The 21,505-nt window shown below is 43.1% G+C and overlaps 1 protein-coding gene across 3 annotated transcripts in view; it reads right to left on the bottom strand.

Annotated features, from left to right (window-relative positions):
• The window catches only part of CHD6 (chromodomain helicase DNA binding protein 6), a 156,217-nt gene that overhangs the window by 55,991 nt on the left and 78,721 nt on the right, over positions 1–21,505 (bottom strand). For all 3 annotated transcript variants that reach the window (XM_058679753.1, XM_058679755.1, XM_058679752.1), the window contains exons 8-16: positions 21,268–21,385; positions 15,983–16,069; positions 15,679–15,813; positions 12,586–12,707; positions 9,662–9,905; positions 8,543–8,719; positions 7,760–7,903; positions 4,593–4,848; positions 3,568–3,778 (exon numbers count right to left, since the gene is read on the bottom strand). In XM_058679753.1, coding sequence (XP_058535736.1) covers positions 3,568–3,778; positions 4,593–4,848; positions 7,760–7,903; positions 8,543–8,719; positions 9,662–9,905; positions 12,586–12,707; positions 15,679–15,813; positions 15,983–16,069; positions 21,268–21,385 — 1,494 coding nt within the window. The remainder of the gene's footprint in view (positions 1–3,567; positions 3,779–4,592; positions 4,849–7,759; positions 7,904–8,542; positions 8,720–9,661; positions 9,906–12,585; positions 12,708–15,678; positions 15,814–15,982; positions 16,070–21,267; positions 21,386–21,505) is intronic.

The raw sequence follows: 21,505 nt of genomic DNA, 5'->3' as shown, positions 1-21,505 counted from the left end.
AGCCTTTGGAACGTGAAGCAGGATGACTGGGACAATAATTTTCATTGCTATTGCTTGTTAGGTTTTGAAAGAGTGCTTCCAAAGAACATGAAACTAACGTAGAATTATTTTAGGTCTTTCACATCACTCCTTGCTCCTCCCGTCGCTTGTGAGCCAGGTCCTTTAGCTGTGCTCACTGCGCTTTGAGTCCAGCATGAAACTAAACAAGAGCAAATCCAAAGGCACAGCCGGAGAGGAAAGAGGCTCAAGAATAAAGAAAATCTTGACAGTGAGTGGATCTGGAAGGAAAAAATCTGACATCGTAAAATTTTCCACAGTGAATTTCAGCACAGCAATTAACCCTCTGACAAGAATACCTTGAACAGGATCCCTAGGAGTTGATGTGGCTCATCAAGCTGTAATTCTGAGTCACTGTCAAGTATCAATGAGAAGCAGGTGGCGCCCTGGAAAACCCCGTGTGACTGGCCAGGAGGCAAGAAGCCACACATTTTTTGGCAGAAGAAAAACTGACCTCAGAACACCTGATGGAAAATGAACAACCTTTTTGTCTCCCAGCAATAACCAGCTGGAAAATACAAAGAGGATTTTTAAAAATCCATTCACAGTATCTACACAAAAATATAAAATTCTTAGGCTTAAATACCCTATGAAATACACAGGAGAAGCCACATGAGACCAGCAGCCATGGTGTTTTGTTCACTCCGGTATCTCTAACAACTACAGAGTTTCTAGCAGCAGGTAGACACTTTATAAAAGACCCAAGTGTAATCAACAATATGTTCTTCAATTATGCGAAGCCAATAACAATCTTATTGCATATAAGTGCATATGTATGCTTATATACAATGCACATATAAGCACATCTACATATTACATATATATACATACACACACAAAAGTGTATATATAAACATACACATATATTTTTCTCGAGTTACGGGCTTGGAATGGTCAGAGATGGTTTAAAGAATAATTCTGAAGTTCATCAAAATAATACATGAGCAAGGGTGTAGAAAATTTGACCAACAGAATATAAAAGTTAAATCCACATACACAATAACTCAGTATATTCCATAAACAGCTATTTTATATGAATGTGAGAAAATATAGATTATCTATAAGTAAAAACCTGGAACCACCCAGGAAGAAACTTAAGATTTTCATTAATGCTGTTAAAAAATTACAAAAGGCCTAAAGACTGAATTTAAAAATCAAAGAAATTCAGTGAAAGATTAAGAATTAACATCTACATTTAATTCTATGATCTCCTCAAATCTTAAGTAAAAAATTTTTTTAAAGAGACATAACTCGATCTTCTAATAAATCCACAAATAGAAAAAAAGTGATAAAATTGTGGAAGTTGTAAAGAAAGTCAACTGGCATCTGATTTGAAGAAAGCAGAATCTCAAGAGAGACACAACAGGTAGATGGGTCAGAACCTGGCGGTTGCGGACATCCTTCAAGTAAGGATGCGGAGGATTTAAACACGGGCAACCAGCAGAATGTCTGGTGAAGCATCAGACCCCGGACCACCAATCAGCTCTGAAGAAGTTGGATGTACAAGGTAAGAAAGATTTTGAGACAGCGTCTCCCTCCTTCTCACTTAGCTCCGAGTACCATCAAGGTTCCACTCTCCAGGCAGGAATAAAGAAAGAAAACAACAGCCAATAGACTGATGTTGTGAGACCTCAATAAAATGGTCCAGCCTAGTGGCTGATGTCCTCGCCTTGGGCGCACCAGGATCCTATAGTGGTGCTGGTTCTAATCCCCGAGGCCCTGCTTCCCATCCAGCTCCCTGCTTGTGGTCTGGGAAAGCAGTTGAGGACGGCCCAAAGCCTTGGGATCCTGCACCCGTGTGAAAGACTCAAAGAGGCTCTGGGCTCTTGGCTTCTGATTGGTGCAGCTCCAGCCATTGCTTACTGAATTATCAAAGAGCAAAAGCAGTATATCTCAGAATATAGACAAAAACATTCTCATATGGTGTTGACAGGCACATAAATAAAACACTCTTTAGAGGGTGTCAGAAAAATGCAGCACATGTTTTAGAAAATGTACGTTAGAACTGATCTTAATAACTGGAAACAATCACAATGACTACAAAGAAATACCTATGCAAGAATTCCACAGTGGTTGAACACTGGGAATTACCTGTAACACAGGCCAGCAAAATTCTGTCACAGAACATAAAGATTTCATGATATGTTAAATTTGAACATGAGTTACAATGGAGACTACAGAATATTTTCACAGTTTAAACAAACAATAATAAAACTAAAAATAAATGCAGAAAAAAGCAGACATATATTTGTGCAGTGGTGGTGCTGTACACTTTCACATGTGCAGAGAAACTCCACAGTGTAAGTAACCTGAACACAAAGTGGTAAAGGACACACCATAAGAAGAGTCTTACATTTATCAAGTCTGTTACGTATGTAATAGTTGCATATTTTTTGAAGATTAAGATAATGTATTTACAAATAGCAAATGCTCTGGCAATTGGTTTTTACTCTATTCTATCCTATAGTTAACTAGCAACTGCTTTACCAGTTTTAATTTATTCATAGTGGCTTTCCGCAAAAGCAAGCAAACAAGCAACAAAAAACACCTTAAGCATTTGTTACGAATCTCTACTACAGAGGTCTAAGGAAGTCTTTCGTTGTCTAATTAGGCTCTGAAGAATTATTTATGCAACATGAGATGCCAGCACACTCATTTCCTTTAGAACTCTCTATAAAATGCATGTAGTTCAAAGGGCAAACAATAATAAAGGCAAAAGATACCCAAGTTTGCTATGATTTTACTGTTGGAAGACAAAAGATTTTTTTAAAAACTTAGCAATGCCTAGGATACTAGTTTCTGTGATCTTAAAAAGTATTTTAAGATATATTGATTTGAAAGGCAGAGTTACAGAAAGAAGGAGATTCCAACGAATCTTCCATTAGCTGATTCACTCCCCAAATGGCCAGGCTGATTACGGCTGGGTCAGGTGGAGTTTCATCCCAGTCTCCCTTACGCGTGGCAAGGAGCCCAAGCACCTGAGTCATTTAATGGTGCTTTCCTAGGTGCATTAGCAGGGAGCTGGATAGGCAGCAGAGCAGCCAGGAGAAGAACCGGTGCCCATATAGAATGCTGGTGTCAAAGGCAACAGTGACTTACACCACAGCAAGGCCTCTTAAAGAGTACATCTTAAAAAAAAGTCTCAACTGGCCCTTTCAGGTTACTGACATAAGGCATAGCCTATGAAGTAACAACTGTAATTCGCACACAAAATGCAAATAACCCATTGGTCTTTTTACCTGTGTGAGTTAGGGGCACTGGAACCGAAGAATTCTGGGAGTATGAATAAGAACACAAAGCAGAATGTCATACACATACTGTATATTTTGCCATAAAAACTAATCCTGAATTTTAGTCAATCTTTTAAGAGGAGGTTCCCTGGGCCTGGCATGATAGCCCAGTGGTTAAATTCTTGTCTTGCACCCCATACGGGCATATTAAAAACAAAACAAAACAAAACAGAAGAGAAGCACCCAGGGTTTGAGGAAAGAACTTTGGCCCGAGCCTCACCTTCTGTGGATCAGGTAATCCTCGAGGATGTCCAGGCAGCGCACCATCTGGGAGAAGATGAGCACCTTGTGGCCGCCAGCAATCAGCTTAGGGAGCAGCTTATCAATCAGCACCAGCTTTCCTGCTGCCTGAATCATGGCCTGGAGCTGGAAGTCAGGGGCATCAGGGCTGTGGGTTTTTCGGAAATCTTCCAGAATTTTTTCCTCTGCCCCTGAAAAGGAAGGGAGCAACACTATTTCTTGGACAAAATACAATCCTTGCAACTTCACGCTCAGTGTTGCACTCTGACACTTTCTGACAGTCTCTTGAGATGCTGGGCAGCAGCAACAAGTCAAGCTCCCAGCCAGCCACCCAGTCAGCTGATGTGCCACAGCGCTCCGTGCTGTGATGGGGACCAGCAGCCTGCAGAGGGGATGCTGGGGGGTGCGGCCCTGTTCTATGCGGAGTTCTGTGGTGGATGTGGGTGCTGTGCTTTCCTGTAAAGCCGCACCATGTACACTCAGAATTTAAGAAACCATATTCTAAACTGGCTCACCCAAGCAAGGAAAACTCCAAGAAGTTGTGAAACAAACTAAAAAACAAAAACAAACCATGAAGACCAGCTGTCAGAGAATCCACAGCACATACTGATTTAAAAGTTTCTCAGCCTTATTGTTAAGAAACCTTCCAACATCTCTAACTAGTAATGGTTAACTGTTAGTTTATCTGCAGAGTGTTAATTTTATTGCAACAATATCGTTGCTTAACCAAGTGACAAAGTGCCCTGTCCCCAGATGGCCTGACTGTGAGTAGAGCAGCAACTGATTTGGGAGATCCATTGTCTGCCAGGCAGGGTATGGGGCTCTGCCGACAGACAGATGAAGAGGTTAAACTGGCTCTGTGTCCTTATAAATTAGATAGCTTGGCAAACTATCAATCTCCTCCAACCTCATACTGTAGTGTGTAAAAAGCTGAAAATAAATGCAAGATCTCTGATTTTATCACCAGCTTCCAAAAGAGGCCAGTGCCTGACTGTCCCCACTCACCATTGATCAGGTAGGGGTGGTTACAGCACTTTCTCAGCTCCATCATGGTATTGATGAGATTGGGCATATTGTGCTGATTTGCACCCTTGGTCAGAAATGAAAAGTTCTTCTCCAGGATGGCACGGTAGTACTTCTTCTGGATATTAGTCAGTTCCACTTCAATGATAGTTTCCTGTTTGGGAGCCAGGTTTTTCTCCACATCATCCTTCAGCCGGCGAAGCATCATTGGTTTTAGTATAGACTGCAGTTTCTTTACCTGTTAAGGGAGATGAGATAGATTTACCTATCCCAGTTCTGGTTTAATAATTGTTGGGGTTTTCCAATCTTCACTACAATCTCTTGAACATCTAATTATGATACTGGTGTAGAAAACTAAAAGAAAGATCATGATTGGTTCCCTGGATATGGAGACATTATAACAGTACTGAGAGGAGAATAAGGGGTCTGGTTTTCATTCACAAGTAATTACTGAGAACCTATGTGGCAGCCTAACAGATAAAAGGGGAGAAAGACACAAAAGATAGCATCTGTTCTCTAGGCTCTAGGTTGGAGAAAAAAAACTGTCTTGCTCTTTTTCCTAACACACACACACACACACACACACACACAGAGTAATTACTTTAAGACACGTTAGGAGGTACAAGTGATATATTACAAAGGGAAGACTTAGATGTTGAAAGAACAGAGTTAAGAAATAGAGGCATTCTGGACAGATTCTACCTGCACTCTGAGTAACCATGGCAGCCTATAGCAAGCAGCAATGTGTAAAGAACTAATCTGTCACAGCATGGAACTTTGAGCCTCAAAGTGTTCTTTGCTATGATTTATCTGTTCTCCTAACTGTCCAGGCCTAGACAGAAGATCTCCACTCACTTGACTGCACCAGCAAGGTGACTTGTTCCCTCTCCCAGGAAGACAATGATGGAGGGAGGGACTCAGAGCCAAAGCACTTCGGTTAACCTGGAGCTAAAATATGGTCTAAGACTAAACCTGATGGGAAAATAAAATAAAGGCAAATGACACTGCAAAATAAGTTTCAAGTCAGAAAGAGCTGTTCAAAAATTTAAAAATGGGTAGTCTACATTAACAAGTTGTGTGCTATGGTAATACTTCCTCAAGGGAAAGAAAGGGACTTACAAAGAGTGGCTTGGAAGAGTTACTTACTGAAAACAGGTTCAAGACGATGAATATTCTCTAATTTGGAAACAGATGCATTCTACAACTTTTATTCGCTGTACTTTGAAATACAAATGTCTCATGGAAGCAGAAAGTAGAATGGTGGTTACCAGGGATTGCAGGGTTAGGGTGGAGTGGAGGTCTGGGGAGTCACTGGTCAGAAGATTCAAAATTTTAGTTAGCTAGGACAGATAGGCTCAAAAGACGTACTGTACAACATGGTGTTTCTAATGAACAACATACTGCATTCTGGAAGACTGCTGGGAGTATTCCCACCACGAACAGCAAGTATGTGATGCAATGCATGTTTACGTAGCTTGATTTAGCCTTTCCACAATGCATATATATTTTAATACACTAGGTCATATATAACAACTATATACAATTTGTCAATTTAAAAGAAAAGGTAACTCTTTAAAAGACAAATAATATAGAATTCAATGCCATTGTAGGGCTTTTCTCCTAACTAATCCCAACCTTAAGCCTTCTAGGAGACATTGATTTTATTTTCCTTAATCAACCAAAGATATTTAGGAATCTAATCACCAAAAGGGTAAGAAATTCCTATATAAGAACCCAAAGAGGAAAGATCCAACTAGCTCATTGTTAAAGGAAAATGTCAATCTGCCACATGCTGGGTTCGGCTTCTGCCCTTTGCTTGTTTCATACCTTGAGTCATTTAGAGTATACTACATGCCAGACCCTGTGCTGGTCAATACAACAAACACAACTTTGGAGGAGAGGTGGGCCTTGTCCTCAAGGAGGTCGTTGTCTAGGAAGAAGAAAAAACGCATACCACAAATTAAGTGCAACGGGAGAAGAGGATGCTTTTGCTAATGGTCCAAAAATGGAGAGATGGCTGGAGCTGACTTTTGAAGGATCAGTAGATACACTGCCTATGCGGAGAAGGGGAATTAAATTTGATAATTTCACTGCTCTCAAAAGTCTGACTTTGCACCAAAAGTAGAAAGAAACAGATTGGAACCAGAGTGTCCTTTTGGCATATATTAGTGAAATTCTCAAACCTTTGCAGTTCCCCAAATTCTCTGCCCCAACCCCCTTTCATACCACTGCTAGATTAATTTAGCAGAACTAATTTTGTCAGTGCTGCAGTAAATGTCATACATGGTTTCTCTCTCATATACTAAATTCCTCAATCTGCCTTTCAAGGACCTCCCACTACACAATCCGAAATGCCTCTGGCTTCTCACGCTCCTTGATTCATCCATCTCGTCTTCAGCTCTACCACATTCTGTGCTGCAGAATAAACTCCATGGCTGTGATTACGCTGCTTTCCCCTTTCCTCTCTCCAACTGTTAAAAACTTTCCTATCCTTCAAGTTGTACCTGTCCTGAAGACTTTCCAGACTCCCACACAGATGTGGCCTCTCTCTTTCTTCTTTGAGATCCCCAACTCTGCTATTGGTTCTTCTCACGGCATGTGAATTTGTTGGACTTATTTCTATAATCTCTAGTAAAGACTTCTACTCGTAATAGGTAAAAATTTCATATCTGGTGTTTCAAACCAGTTTTGAGTCACAACAATCTAGACTAGAGACTGGGCCTTTGAGAACTGAGGACATTAAAGTTGATGTTGATGTGGACAAGACTGGACTTAGCAACCACTCTGGGCACATGACTCCCTTCTTTTCCTCAAGACTTGGGTGTCATGCTGTCCTCAGGGGGATGGGCCTGGGGACATGCTGCAGATAAAGTAAGAGGAAAGATGAAGGATGAAGGAGGCAGAAAAAGTACTTTGCTCCTGAGCCACCATCAGGTATTTTAGATACTGACCCATTTTTCTTATGAAGCTGCAAGAACTGTTGAGAGTCAGTTTACCCTTCCCAACAAACAAGGAGATCAAACAGAGAAGGTAGAGCTGTTTTACTAGGGGTGTAAGAAACTGCTAAATCCTGGCCCCAGTGACTCACTCTCCCCGAGAGTGAAGGTAACTGTCACACTCTCTCTGCCATCCTTCAGGATCCCAATTACCTGCTCCTCTGTTTTCAGGTCTCCGAACTCCTCCAGGAAAGCTGTCTCTGAAGGAAACTGTGATGGCTCCAGAAAGTTTAGCAAGCTGAAGAGCTCCTCTACAGAGTTCTGCAAGGGTGTTCCAGTGAGAAGCACTTTATGTTCCTACACAAATTAAAAGCACACAATGAACAGTGATTGGGACACCCAAACAGTACATTTTTGTGGAGAAAATTATGCCAAGACATGCATTTTGTGCTTGATTTGGGGCAATTACATTCTGTCTTAATAAAAAGCGTGCCAATGCTTCCTAAGAGTATAAATGGGCCCACTCTCCTTTGACTCACATTACTGATTCCAGCAACAATTTCATGTTAATTGAACCCATTATTCATTGATCCTGAACCATTTATTCATTCATCCTTCACTCAGTACAGCTTAGTGGCTAGCCACCCCATAATGGGGACAGGGCTGAGATGGTAACTTTAAAAGCCCATCATCTTTTGCAACTAGTTCATTCTGGGGCCTGGAAATAAGCCAATTCTCTTTACATTTCCAGGTCAAGAATTCTATGGTTTTTAAAAGCATCAGGTCCCCTCTGGGAATCAATTTGTGGCAAAGGTTGAATTACTAACCCAGTTGGCAACGAAAAAACCTTGATTCCTACTATGCAGGGGGGTAAAAAAAAAAAAAAAAAAAAAAAAACCACCTTAAGTCCCCGCATCTAAAATAAAAGAACTATGCACAAGTAAACTATACATGGGAACCTGGGCTCGTTTATGGACAGAGCTGGCAAACTCTCACCAGGGCCATGAGCTTTAGACCCTCCAGAAGTTTGCAGTTCCTGTTCTTCAGTCTGTGGGCCTCATCGATCACCACACAGCTCCAGTGAATCTTCTTCAGCTCCGGGCAGTCGGCCAGGATCATCTCAAACGTCGTGATGACAACGTGGAACTTGAAGACTCCTGAAAGGGGGTTTCCCTGAAGAAGACATGATTATGATTGGAGGCACACCCTGACACCTTGGCTCTAGCATGCTGCTAATGAGCTACCTGCTGGTTCAGAGGAGGTGGCGTTAAGACTAAGGTCTAGGTGAGAAGCCAACAAGCAGTCTTCTATCATGTAAGAAAGAAGAGAATGGAGGCGAGGGAGCTTTTTATTTATTAACTGCCACAATAAAGAGACCGGATTGGTATCGATTAACACATTCCCAGTCTACCCAAGGAGACCCTGTGCCATGTTTTAAATTTAATCCATTTGCCCTGTAATTCAGCTCCTAAAGTGGAGTCGCAGTAATGATCCTGATGCACTTGGGACCAGCGTTACCAGGCAGAACGCTTCTTGGTGTTCCATGTTTCCAGCAGACAGCTGCAGTCTGTACGAGCAAGTCCTAAATGTCTTCCCCACGTCACCTTCTGCTGTCTAGGACACCCCTGCAGTCAGCACTGACTCTCTGATTGGAATCATTCCACTTCCACCTTGCTTAATTATAAAAATGAGTGCCCAGGACAAGCATGCAACCACACTCAGCAATATGATTACATCTCACAAAAACATCCAAAAATAAACAAACAGAAAACAAAGGTCCTGCTGTGCATTTAGCCTATTTTTTTTTTATGCTTTTCTCAAATCAACTTCCTCTCCAAACTCCCACCTACTATACACTAATTTCGCTTATTTTTTTTACCGAGTGACTTTGATAACTTTTGTATATTAAAAAAAATTTCATATGCTAACCAATAAAGCAACACTTCGGTGTCTGAAAAAAGGCCGCTGGCATAACCCGCAGGGTTTGGAAAGCATGCTCTACAATCCTCTATTTATCATCACCAGGAGCTCAAGGTGATGGGTCCCAGTCCTGTCCTGGCAGAAGGCTGCCGTGTGGTTAAGTGGTCCCAGGTCTCTGACTCTCACGAGGCTCACCTGTGCATCTCGGTACACCATCTCGTACTGCTGGATCATCTGCCTGCTGATCTGGCTGCCGTGGTAGACAATGGCATTCATCTCCGTCCAGGTCCGGAACTCCCGCTCCCAGTTGGTGATGGTGGAGAGGGGGGCGATGATGAGGAAAGGGCCGTGGATCCCTCTGAGGAATATTTCTGAAAGGAATGTGATGGACTGGATGGTTTTCCCTAGGCCCATTTCATCAGCCAAAATACAGTTTTTCCTGCAGACAGTGTGAAATATAGGTAGTACATTATCAATACGGGAAATCTGTAGAGGTTGGTGATAACTAAAAAGAGGCTTCAGAAAAATACCTTGACCTGTAACATCACCAGTACAAGTTCTGCCATCATTCTAAGGAGAAGAATCTGAGGCCACTTTAAAAATTATTATTATTCATGCTCTGCTTCCTTCTAAAAAGGAACTACGCTAATATGGGAGAAAAGGTATGAAATATGTCTATTAAAACATATACTTGGGGATGGGGGGGGATGGTGTGATGACTCAGCCGGCTAATCCTCTGCCTGAAAGCTGTGGTATCCCACATGAGTGCTGGTCTGTGTTCCAGCTGCTCCATTTCCCACCCAGCTCCCTGCTCGTGGTCCAAAGCCTAGGGACCCTGCACTCACACCGGAGACTCAGAAGAGACTTCTGGGTCCTGGCTTTTGGCTGACTCAGCTCTGGCCATTCTGGCCATTTGGGGAGTGGACCAATGGATGGAAGATCTTTCTCTCTGACTCTCCTTCTCTTTGCAAATATGCCTTCCCAAAACAAACATCAACCAGGCAAATATATATGTGTGTGTGTATGGACATACACACACAAATGCACTCAAATAAATGAATAAATCTTAATAAAAAATCATGGGACCCAGTGCGGTAGCCTAGTGGCTTGAGTCATCATCTTGCATGTGTTGGGATTCCATGTGTGCACCAGCTTGTGTTCCAGTTCGTATCCTGGCTGCTCCACTTCCCATTCAGCTCCCTGCTTGCGCCCTGGAAAAGCAGCAGAGGATGGCCCAAAGCCTTGGGAGCCTGCACCCACGTGGGAGACCCAGAAGAAGTTTTTGGCTCCTGGCTTCAGATTGGCTCAGCTCCAACCACAGTGGCCACACCACAAGTGAACCAGCAGATGGAGGATCTTTCTTTCTGTGAATCTGAGTTTAAATCTTCAAGGAAAAAAAAAATCACTACTATGGGGACCATTCTTCAATAATAAGAAGATCCCGACCCATCTTCATCAAATTTCCCACTGCACCTAGATTCTGGTAAGAACCACAGTATAGAGTTCAAAACAATGTTCTAATACAAGTCATTTACATCCATGGCTCTCAAATAAGCTGTAGAATTAGAATCTAGATCAATTCTCTCTTCTTTTATGAAGATTTATCTATTTATCTGGAAGCCAGACTTATACAAAGAGATGGAGGGTGGGGGTGACTGAGGGAAAGGTCACCCACCTGCTGCTTCACTCCCCTCATAGATGCAACAGCAGCAGCTTTCCAAGTCTCCCACACGTGTGGCAGGGGCCCAAGCACTTGGGCTGTCTTTGGCTGCTTTTCTGAGGCTATTAGGAGAGAGTTGGATCAGAAGTGAAGCAGCCGGGATTCAAACTGGTGCCCATAAAGGATGCTGGTATCACATACAGTGGCTTTACCTGCTATGTCACTAAGTCAACCCTTCATTCTCTTTATAGCTTTTTGGTTTCCAAAGACTGGGTCTGCTCAGTGGCTAAGATGGAGAAGAGGATGGTAGGCCCAGATGCACATGGAGGCTATGGCAGTCCATTGGGGCCTGCAGAGAACATATGGTACCATAGCAGAGGAAGGAGGGCAGAATAAATTGGTCAACTACCCCAGCCAATTGTTGACAACAAATATCCGGGTGAATGGAGACTCTACAGTGGACTATGTTAGCCAATGGACCTTGGAAGGATTTCCCTCATCCTTGGATGAACAAGCTTGACAGCATTTCAGAACTATCGAAACCACTTGAGCAGAACCCTTGGAACATGCTACATATTGGGGACCCTAGAATGACATCAAGTAGCCATTCCCTTCCCCGGGTAAATGAGGTGGTTGGGGAAGCTAGGTGCGATTTCTTTGTCTCTCCCCTTTCCCCAGATATAGGAAGAATAAAATGGAAAATTGGGAAACAATGGTCTCACTCACTTTCCCCTAATCCTGGGCCCTTGCCATCCTAATCAACTATGTAAACATCATTTAAAAAAAAAAAGGTAGGGGCCAGGTTGTGGCGCAAGTTTAACCTTGGCTTATAATACTGGCAACAGGGCCTGGAGTGGTAGCCTAGTGGCTAAAGTCCCTGCCTTGAATGCTCTGGGATCCCATTGGGTGCTGGTTCTAATCCCAACAGTCCCGCTTCTCATCCAGCTCCCTGCTTGTGGCCTGGGAAAGCAGTCGAGGATGGCCCAAAGCCTTGCAGACCTGTGACTCTGCACCTGCATGGGAGACCTGGAGGAAGTTCCTGGTTTTGGATTCGCTCAGCACCAGCTGTTGCGCTCATTTGGGGAGTGAATCATCAGATGGAAGATCTCTCCTCCTCTCTCTATGTATCTGATTTTCCAATAAAAATAAATAAATCTTAAAAACAAGGAAAAAGACAAATAGTTTTAGAGAATGTATTTATTGTGTTGTTTCATCTAGGCTGGTCTTAACCTTTTGGTTACATGGGCAGAAAAAGATAAAAATACAAAGTTGATGATGTCTGAAGATCATTCCTAGTGATTATAGAAACACCTGCCATAGAGTAAGTTCCGGCATGCCTAACGTGTGAGGGTCACCAGGGAAATGGTGGCTGCGCTGCTCGCAGACAGTCTCCGCTTGCCAGGAGGAGCAAACAATACTCTTCTAGACACAAACATGTGGACTGCTTCTGGTTCCTCACCTGTTGTACCAATTAAAGAGAAGCCAGTTCATCCCCTCAAGCTGGTACTCCCGGAGCTGGTTACTGTTCTTGTACTCGCGAGACTTCTCAAGCTTCTGCCAGGAGTCTGAAGCAGGCCGCTCCTGGAGCAGGAAGCAGAGAACACTTGACAAAACGAATGGTGCCGGGAAAGGTGGTCAACCTCAAACACTGTCCAAAGGCCACCTTCAAACTGCAGCTGTCCGTCTCTCAGGAAGCTGCAGGCCCAGTGATTTCCAAATCTCCATAAATTCACACCTCTAAGATTTGCAAGTAAATTAAGATGATTAACTGGCTGACCTGCAATTCTTGGTGTCGCACTGTTTTAATCTGACTTCTACTATAATTTCTCTAAAAGCTAATCTTAGTCACTATTTTCAGTTTTTATAGAGCCAAGGACTATTTATTATTGTTTTGTCCCTAGGGAATTAGATCAGGAAAATACAGCTGATTGGTTTCTAAAGTTATCACATAAGGCAAAAGCTATGTACAACCAAAACTGCAATGCTTTTAGTTTCTCTTAGAAAAAAACAGAAGCAGTTTCATTATTTATTTCCTTATGACATACTAGTTTCTAAAAACAATTCATCACTTCTCTACTATCTGATTATCTTTTTACTTGTTTTTCATATATTCATGGAGCTGTATATGGAGTTTTCCTTCAGTTCCATGTCTGTAACTGCAGTAGAACCACATTTTACAATTCCCGCAGCTACACTCTTGTAGATGCATTCTCCTGCACTACCTCCTTAGCACATGTATCTTCTTAGCCTGTGGGAACCATTCAGCACAGAAACCTGAGGCTCAGGCAACCCATCCCTTGAGTACTCCTCCGCTACTAGATACGGTGGAAGCATTTTCTGGAAGCATCTTCACCCCCTGGAGATGTCAAATGGCTCACGCTCAGCACTCCAATGCTGCGTAGTCTAATTTCCCTGCAGTTTGTACTTTGCTGTCTCCAAAGTATGTGAGATACAGAGACGAGACTTGCTCATGTTATCCCACCAGCCTCCCTCTTTTGCCAGCGCTACGGATTTGGGTTTTATTACCTGCCAGTCAGAAATTTCAGCCTTAAGCACAAGCGCTGAAATTAGCTGATGTTCCTGACACCTACGCTGATGACTCCTAAGCAGTACAGACTACAGGAAATAAACTCCAGGAACTGCTTAGTCAAATCCAGAACAGCAGATCTTGTTTCCAGCATTCCTAGTGAGGCCCTTGCAGAATAAATACCCGCTTCTCTGGTGCAACCATTACTAACGCTCACTGCTCTCTTTCTTGAAATCCAGATTTTACCAATGATGAGTGAACCATTTTTTACCACCAAGACTCTGGGTAACAAATGTCCTAGTCATCAAAAGCAGCACAGTTCAGAACAAGATCCCTTAAAACTTAAAGACTGGTTAGATGGCTGGCGTAAGATCTAGAACCTGCCCTTTGCTCCATCCTTGAGCTACCTTTCAACTTGGAATGTTTGAAGTGAAGCTTCAATATGTACATTTTGCATGAGTAGAATCAGATTAGGAAAGAAGACAATTATTAAATAACGTTCCACTGAGCAGAAAGGTCAGTGGCATCATAACAACAACGTAAGAGCCATGAGCCTGCCTGGGAACGCTCGGGATGCGTGTTCTCGCCAGGCACACACGGGCAGGGTTAAGGAACTTAGAGGGAACTGGGTGAAGGGAATGGCTGAGAATCCTGATCACTTCAAGACGCTAACTTCAAATTGGCCCCAAGATGAAATTTTCTCTACTTTGCTCCCACACTGGTTTGTGCTATATTTAAACTGCACACTACAGTGAGGCTGCTGCTGTATTTATACATATACGTATATGCTTCTTCCATTAGACTGTGAGCTCCTGGGGACAGGACCTGTTCTTTTTTGTTTTTGTTTTTGTTTTTTAAATAATATCTCATATAAAAATCAACCTACATCAGATGCTTAATGAATAACTGACAAACTGAATTACGAACAAGAGGCCAACATGGTGGCTTAGTAGCCTAATCTTCTGTCTGTGGTGCCCGCTTCCCATAAGGGTATCAATTCATGTCCAAGCTGTTCTACTTCTGATCCAGCTCTATGCTAACGGCCTGGGAAAGTAGTCAAACACTGGGTTCCTGGATCCAGGCTTGCAGCTTCTGGCTTGCAGCTTCTGACCAGCCCAGCTCTGGCCATAGCAGCCACTGGGGAATGAAACAGTGGATGGAAGACCTCTCTCTCTTTCCTCTTTCTATAAATCCGCCTTTCAGATAAAATAATCTTTAACAACAACAACAAAAGGCAAGAGAGTATTACAGGAAAGGACTGAAAGAGGAATTTAATAGCTTCATAACTACATAAACAAAATACTTTAAATTATCTAAGTTTCTAATCTCCACATCTCTCTATTTACCTTTCAAAAGTCTAAAAATCAAAAGCAAAACACTGCTTTGGAATGGCTCTGAAGGAATCTAATTAAATGCTAAGGTACACTGGCCAAACTTACCATGGTATATAAGCAACAAATGATACGAATGAGGAGCTACCTAAGTCTTTATCATATAACAATTGGGATTCTTTTTTCACATTAATTATTCCAGCCTGTAACTGTATTCTTTAATAATAGAGTTTTCTTTCCTAGTTACACCTTAATAAGGCTGATACAAATTCTTTCTTTAATTTTGATTTTCTAGGTACAACTACTTCTTAGGCATCCCGTGGCATCTTTGCGGTTGAGTGGTAAGACTCTCGAATCAGAAATGCAGGGTCAATGAACACTGAAAACCTAAGCTCTTTGTAGGAACCTCCAGGAAATCCACAAATAAGGGACATTTTTTTCCCCTTAAGAATGTGTCGGCGGAATACTGACTCCACAGGCGAAACACACAGCAGCAAATCTAAACCCATATCCAGGCACACACATCAAAACAGAGCCCAGACCTATAGCTGGCCAAGGTGTTCGCAAAGTTTCATTTGGCTGGAAGGTTTGAATACCGTGGAAACCACTTAGAACACAGTGCCATGGACCCATAACTGCCAAGTTAATGAAACAACATGTTACAAGGGCAGCAGATAGCGTATGGATGCATTACCACATGCTTAATTTCAGGCAGAACTTGCAGAGATTCAAATTCTTTAACTTTTGCAGGATCCACATCTTCCTCTAGTTCCCAGGTGCTCTCTTCATATGGCAGGGAGCACCACTTCACCAGGTAATGCGTCACCTCCTGCGGGACACAGGACAGAAACTCAATGTTCCTTCCACTGGGTTAAAGCAGTTAACCACACTCTGCAAAACATCCTACATGACCACACATGAATACTAATAAAACAAAGGCAAAACGCATGGGGTGGAGACAAGATGCTTCAGGAAAGGCAAGATGACAGAACACCTACCTCCCCTGTTTCTGCATCCTTCGTGTGGGCCACCTCCAAAATGCGATCAACTTCCACATAGTCGGGATTGAACAGGTCCTCATCAGGCTAACGAGAACACAGAAGAGCAGTTAAGAAGTATGTGGCCCTGCCCCCAAACCAGCACCCAGGTTTCTCTTAAAGGAATTCCTAGTCTAGTTCCTATCAGGAAAACAACAACAAACAAAAAGATTTACTTGAGCGTAGAGGTCGCGTTACAGATGCTTCTCCCCTGCCCCCAAACTTGCTTTCCATGACGGAACCAAGGATCTGGTTGGATCTGCACCGGTTGAGACTTTCCTGTTGGTCACTACAGCAATGCACACAGATCAACTCAAGGGTTCCTTTCCTTTTGCTGCTCCCTCTTCCATGTTGTCCTGGTGTCATGACCTTCATCAATACGAGTACATTACAGCCTGACTTCCTTCCTTGGAACTATCAGTCATTAAGGTGCACATATCCTGCACAAAGGCACTAAAAAGAAACTGATACTCTCCTCTCTGCCCGGGCACTTTAACAATCTCTTCATATGGATTAAATGACCTCTGTTTATCTGTTTTTCTTATATTCACTTCTTCCAGATCTCTTAATGAATGAAACAGACAGCTAATGTTTACGGATGGTGACTGTGAGCCAGGCACTGTGCTGTGCACTTCTGTGAACACTGTCACTTCTCACTCACCGCCACCAAGATATTCAAACAGTCTCTGCATACATATATGGGTGAACAGCTACATGTGTACACACACACACACACACGAGTGTTCAAAGAAGAAACGCTGTGCTCGCTGTGGCAGCACATATACTAAAAGATGAAATTCTGCCATTTTTGAAAACACGGATGCACCTGGGAAGGCATTATGCTAAATACAATAAGCCAGACATGGAAATATAAATATTGTATGATTTCTCTTATATGTACAATATAAAATAAGCTTTGTGCCTTTTGATCAACCAGCCATCGTAACCTGCACTTTTATGAGTTAATGACTGACTGAAGTTCCAGAGGCCAAATGTGCAGTACTGTTATGAACATCTGACCTTAAATTTAGAATGTGCAAGAGGGAAGATCATACCATAATAGGGAGAACAAAGAGAAAATCCTAACTATGCAAGGTGATGGACACACTAACCACAGCCTGGCTATAATGAGTATTACACACTGTATATGCATATTAGAACATGAAGTTGTACATCTTACACATACAATTTCTTTTAAATTAACTGTACTTAAATGAAGAAGGAAGATAATGTCCCCATGTTCTTTTTTCTTGGCAGGCATTCTGTGAAGCTGACAGTACTAGTCCAGTTTTATACACATGCACATGCAGAGTGTGCAATGACTAAGGCAAGTGGGCCAGGGCCACCCAGGTCTTCAATATTCCGCAGGTTTACCCACCGCCACTCCATTACTCAACTGCACCTCTGCCCTGCACCACCCTGACTGTGCTCCTACAGCCACCTTCAGGCTTTGCAAAGTTCCTCCCTCAATGCTGGTGCCCAGATGACCTCACACGGAGAAAAAGAAGATGTAGTGTAGTCTAGGACTGGTGCGACCTTTCAAGAAACCATACCCACTCATGGCACACAGCAAAACACACAGCTCGTTAACCCGGCAGTGTCTTTTCTCCTCAGAATCACCATTCAATCATTTTCCCTACTTCAAGATGGGCACTATTCTTACAGTGCCACAGCCGGACTCCACGCTGACGTCTGCATCTTACCCACCCTAGTCTACATGGCTAAACCTGGGGTTGACTTTGGCAAGGACTCTTCCGGTCTTTTGCATTTTCAGAGGTCAAGAGTTGGGCACAGAGGCCTCTCCTCTACGGCCTGGGGGCTTGCAGACACTGGAGCCCGAGTCTCCTCTGTACAAGCCTTGATTACCTCACAGAGCAGCTGGCAGCTGGTCTATCCAGACTTACTTATTATTTATAGCACATTATTATTTCTCCACATTATTAAAGTGCTGACTAAGCCAAGACCAAAGATCATGCTATAGAAACTATTCTCTCCTATTTTTTTTTAAGATTCCTTTTTATTTGAAAAGTAGATTTACAGAGGGAGGAGGAGAGACAAAGAAAGAAGGAGAGGGAGAAAGAGAGAGAGAGAGAACGTTCATCCGCTGGTCCACTGCACAAATTGACACACAAAAAAACAGAGATGGGCTGGTTATAAGCCAGGGAGTCTGCAGCTCCTTCTGGGTCTCCCAATGGGTGCCCCAGGCTGGGACATCCTTTGCTGCTTTTCCAGGCCATTAGCAAGTAGCTGGATCAGAAGTGGAGTAGGTAAGACTTGAACCAGTACCCTATGGAATACCAGCAGCACCACAGGCAGAGGCTTAACCGACTATGCCACCGTGTTGGTCACTCCTACAACTTATTCCTCCCTCATTTCATGATGTGTTCTAACCTTCTTAAAGGCTATTTATTCCTACCAACAAAAGAATGAACTGTTGTTATTTCTGTACAACCTAACAGTTTCTACTTTGTATCCTCAATCAAGGTAGGGGCAGGGTGTAGGGTGGGGGAAATCACTCCCATGGGAAGGCATCAGAAAACAGACATACAGGACGATAAAGACTTCAGTGAGGAAGCTGGTCTTTATTCTAGGAAAATGGGATGTGCTGAAGGGTCTCAAAGAAGGGACTGGAGCAGGCAAGCCTTTTTCTCCTTCCTGGGGACAGCCAAATAATGGCTAAGTAAGTGCTGGCACTGTGCCCACTGCCAGTGATGGCAACAGGAGGAAGACATGGGCTGTCTGTCTCACAGAGCTTAAAATGGAAGAACCAGAAGTGTAAACAAGTCACTACACTGGAAATACTTGCTAAAATAGAGGTGTGAGTAAAATGTTCCAAGAAATATGGAGAGCATCCAACAAGGATTCAAGAATGGTTCTCTCAATTCCAGTCACCGTCTTCCTTTCCCTGACTCTCCCAGCGGCTCGGTGCCCTGGGGAACCGTTCTCACAGGCTTTGAAACACTTGCTGGGAAGGCTGGGACCACACTTTATGGCTAAATGGAAGGACTCCAAATTGCAATAAGGTGAATGCTCACTGACATTTTCCTAGAATAACTCTGCCACTCGAAGAGCGGGCTGGTGGGTGTGCACCTCCGCCAGCAGGATCCCACGGCACTTGCCAGCACTCTCGGTGCAGTCCCACACACTTCAGCCTGTAAGAATTTCTATTCTTTTCTTCAGAGATTTTTTTTTATACAATTTGAAACTTGCATTTTAATAAAGGAGAATTTACCACAATCCCATTAAGTAAAGAAATGACATCAGTATTGCTGTTATTTAGGTGAGATGCTCCCCAGGCACTGTCACTGGTACGTTTCTACTCTTGTATACCTCCCCCTTCAAAATGGACCTAGTTACAGTAACAGCACCGAGCATTTTCCCACACTGTAACTTCCACTTTGTAACAGTATTTTTTACCAGCTGCGCAATATTTCATTCTATGAGATGTATCTTAAAAATATCTATTAGCTCTTTGTTTTTAGTTTGTCATCAATACAAACAACGACTGATCAGTAAGCCTTTGTGTAAATTTGGACATTTAACATGCAATAGCAGGAATTTAGGAGTAACAAAACATCTACAGATTCTGGGACAATCAATGCCTGCTGCCATACTGCTCTCCTGACAGGTCCAGCCAAGTCATGCTCCCACCAGGGGGCGTCTCAGAGAGTCCCTTCCTGACCTTCACCAGCAAGGGGGAAATTCCTGTTCTGAAAACCTTCAACCACTTGGCAAGTGAAAATGAGAATAGGGGCGAGCATGGTGGGGAGGAAGAGTAAGGCACCCCAGATCAGAGTGCTGGTGTGAGTCCCAGTGGCTCTGCGGCTCTGGCGGCCCCTTACTGACACACCTAGAAACAAGAGCAGAGCACGGCCAAGCACTTTGGCTTCTGCCACCCACACAGGCAACGCTGAAGAAGCTCTGGGCTCCTGGCTCTGGCCTGGTCCAACACAGGCTGGAGAACGAACCAGTGGATAAAGATTCTCTCTCACTCTTTCAAATACAGAGAGAAGGAGAGACAGAGAGGAAGATCTTCCGTCCAATGATTCACTCTCCAAGTGACCGCAACGGCCGGTGCTGCGCCGATCCAAAGCCGGGAACCAGGAACCTCTTTCGGGTCTCCCACGCGGGTGCAGGGTCCCAAAGTCTTGGGCCGTCCTCGACTGCTTTCCCAGGCCACAAGCAGGGAGCTGGATGGGAAGTGGAGCTGCCGGGATTAGAACTGGCGCCCATGTGGGATCCTGGGCGTTGAAGGCGAGGACTTTGGCTGCTAGGCCACAGTGCTGGGCCCCATTCTATATATTCTTATTGAGCTATCAAAACATTTTTTTTATCATAAAAGCCACCTGTCATGTATTTATGTATATGCATGTGATTTAAATTTGTGCTATAAAGGAAAAGATTCTTACGGGACAAAAATGAATGCACGGCATAAGTATATACATAATTAATAAAAATGACATTTACATGTACATATTTAATTATTTACTTAAAATTTATAGTATTTTGATATACCCATTTTATATTTAAATCTATCAGTTTTTCCTCTTGCTATACTTAAAAATTCCCAAGTTATAAAAATGTAATTGTTTCTTTTGTAACATTTCTAGCCTCTTTTTTTATATTCCAATTTTAAGTCTTGGTTTTTTTTGAATGATCATTTTGGGGCAAATATGAAAAAACTGCCTAGTCTTCTCAATTCAGACATTTTCTGGGACTAAGAGGTATGTTGCCTTTATAACAACTTATTTATCTGAAAGGCAGAGTGAAAGACAAGGGGGAAGAAAGAGAGATCAATCTTCCATTTGCTGGTTCACGACCCAGATGCCCACACTTTCGGGCCCAGGAGCAGCCAAGAACTCCATCTGAGTCTCACATGGCTGGCAGAGACCAAGTAGTTAAGTCATCATACGCTGCCTTCTGCAGTATGTCAGTGGAGCGGCCAGGACAGGACCCAGCATTCTGATACAGGATGCATGTGTCCCAGGTGGCAGCTTAACCTGTCAAGTGCCCAAATGCATGGTTTGGGGAACTGTCAGTATAATCGGCTGGATCCCTACAGCTCAGTGGACGACTTGCCTTCTTTGGTTTAAACCTAGGTTAGCTTTGCTGCATATCAGCGCATACTTTATAACTCCAATTTGAACAACAGATCTGTACATTACTTTAACTAGAACTTAGAAACTTCAACCCAGGATTGAGAGCTGTAGGAAAAGCAGCAAATGAGTCAGAAAACATTGCTTCACCTCAGTAAAAATGTGCTTCATCTGGGCTTGTTTATTCCTAAATCGCTTGATCTTCTGTGCGATGCGAGGATCCTTCTCGAGCTCTTCCATCGTAGCCCACTTACAGTGTAAGTAGGAACTATCCAAAAACACACAAACTGTCAGACAAGCACACAGCTAGCAAACAACCGAACCGTGAGGTGTTCGATACACAGGGTGGTCGTCTGACACAGAAGCAGCAGAGTGATTTCTTGGGAAA

This window comes from Ochotona princeps, chromosome 22 (assembly GCF_030435755.1).
Source record: "Ochotona princeps isolate mOchPri1 chromosome 22, mOchPri1.hap1, whole genome shotgun sequence".
Lineage (NCBI taxonomy): Eukaryota > Metazoa > Chordata > Mammalia > Lagomorpha > Ochotonidae > Ochotona > Ochotona princeps.
This window is presented reverse-complemented; position numbering and strand designations above follow the sequence as displayed.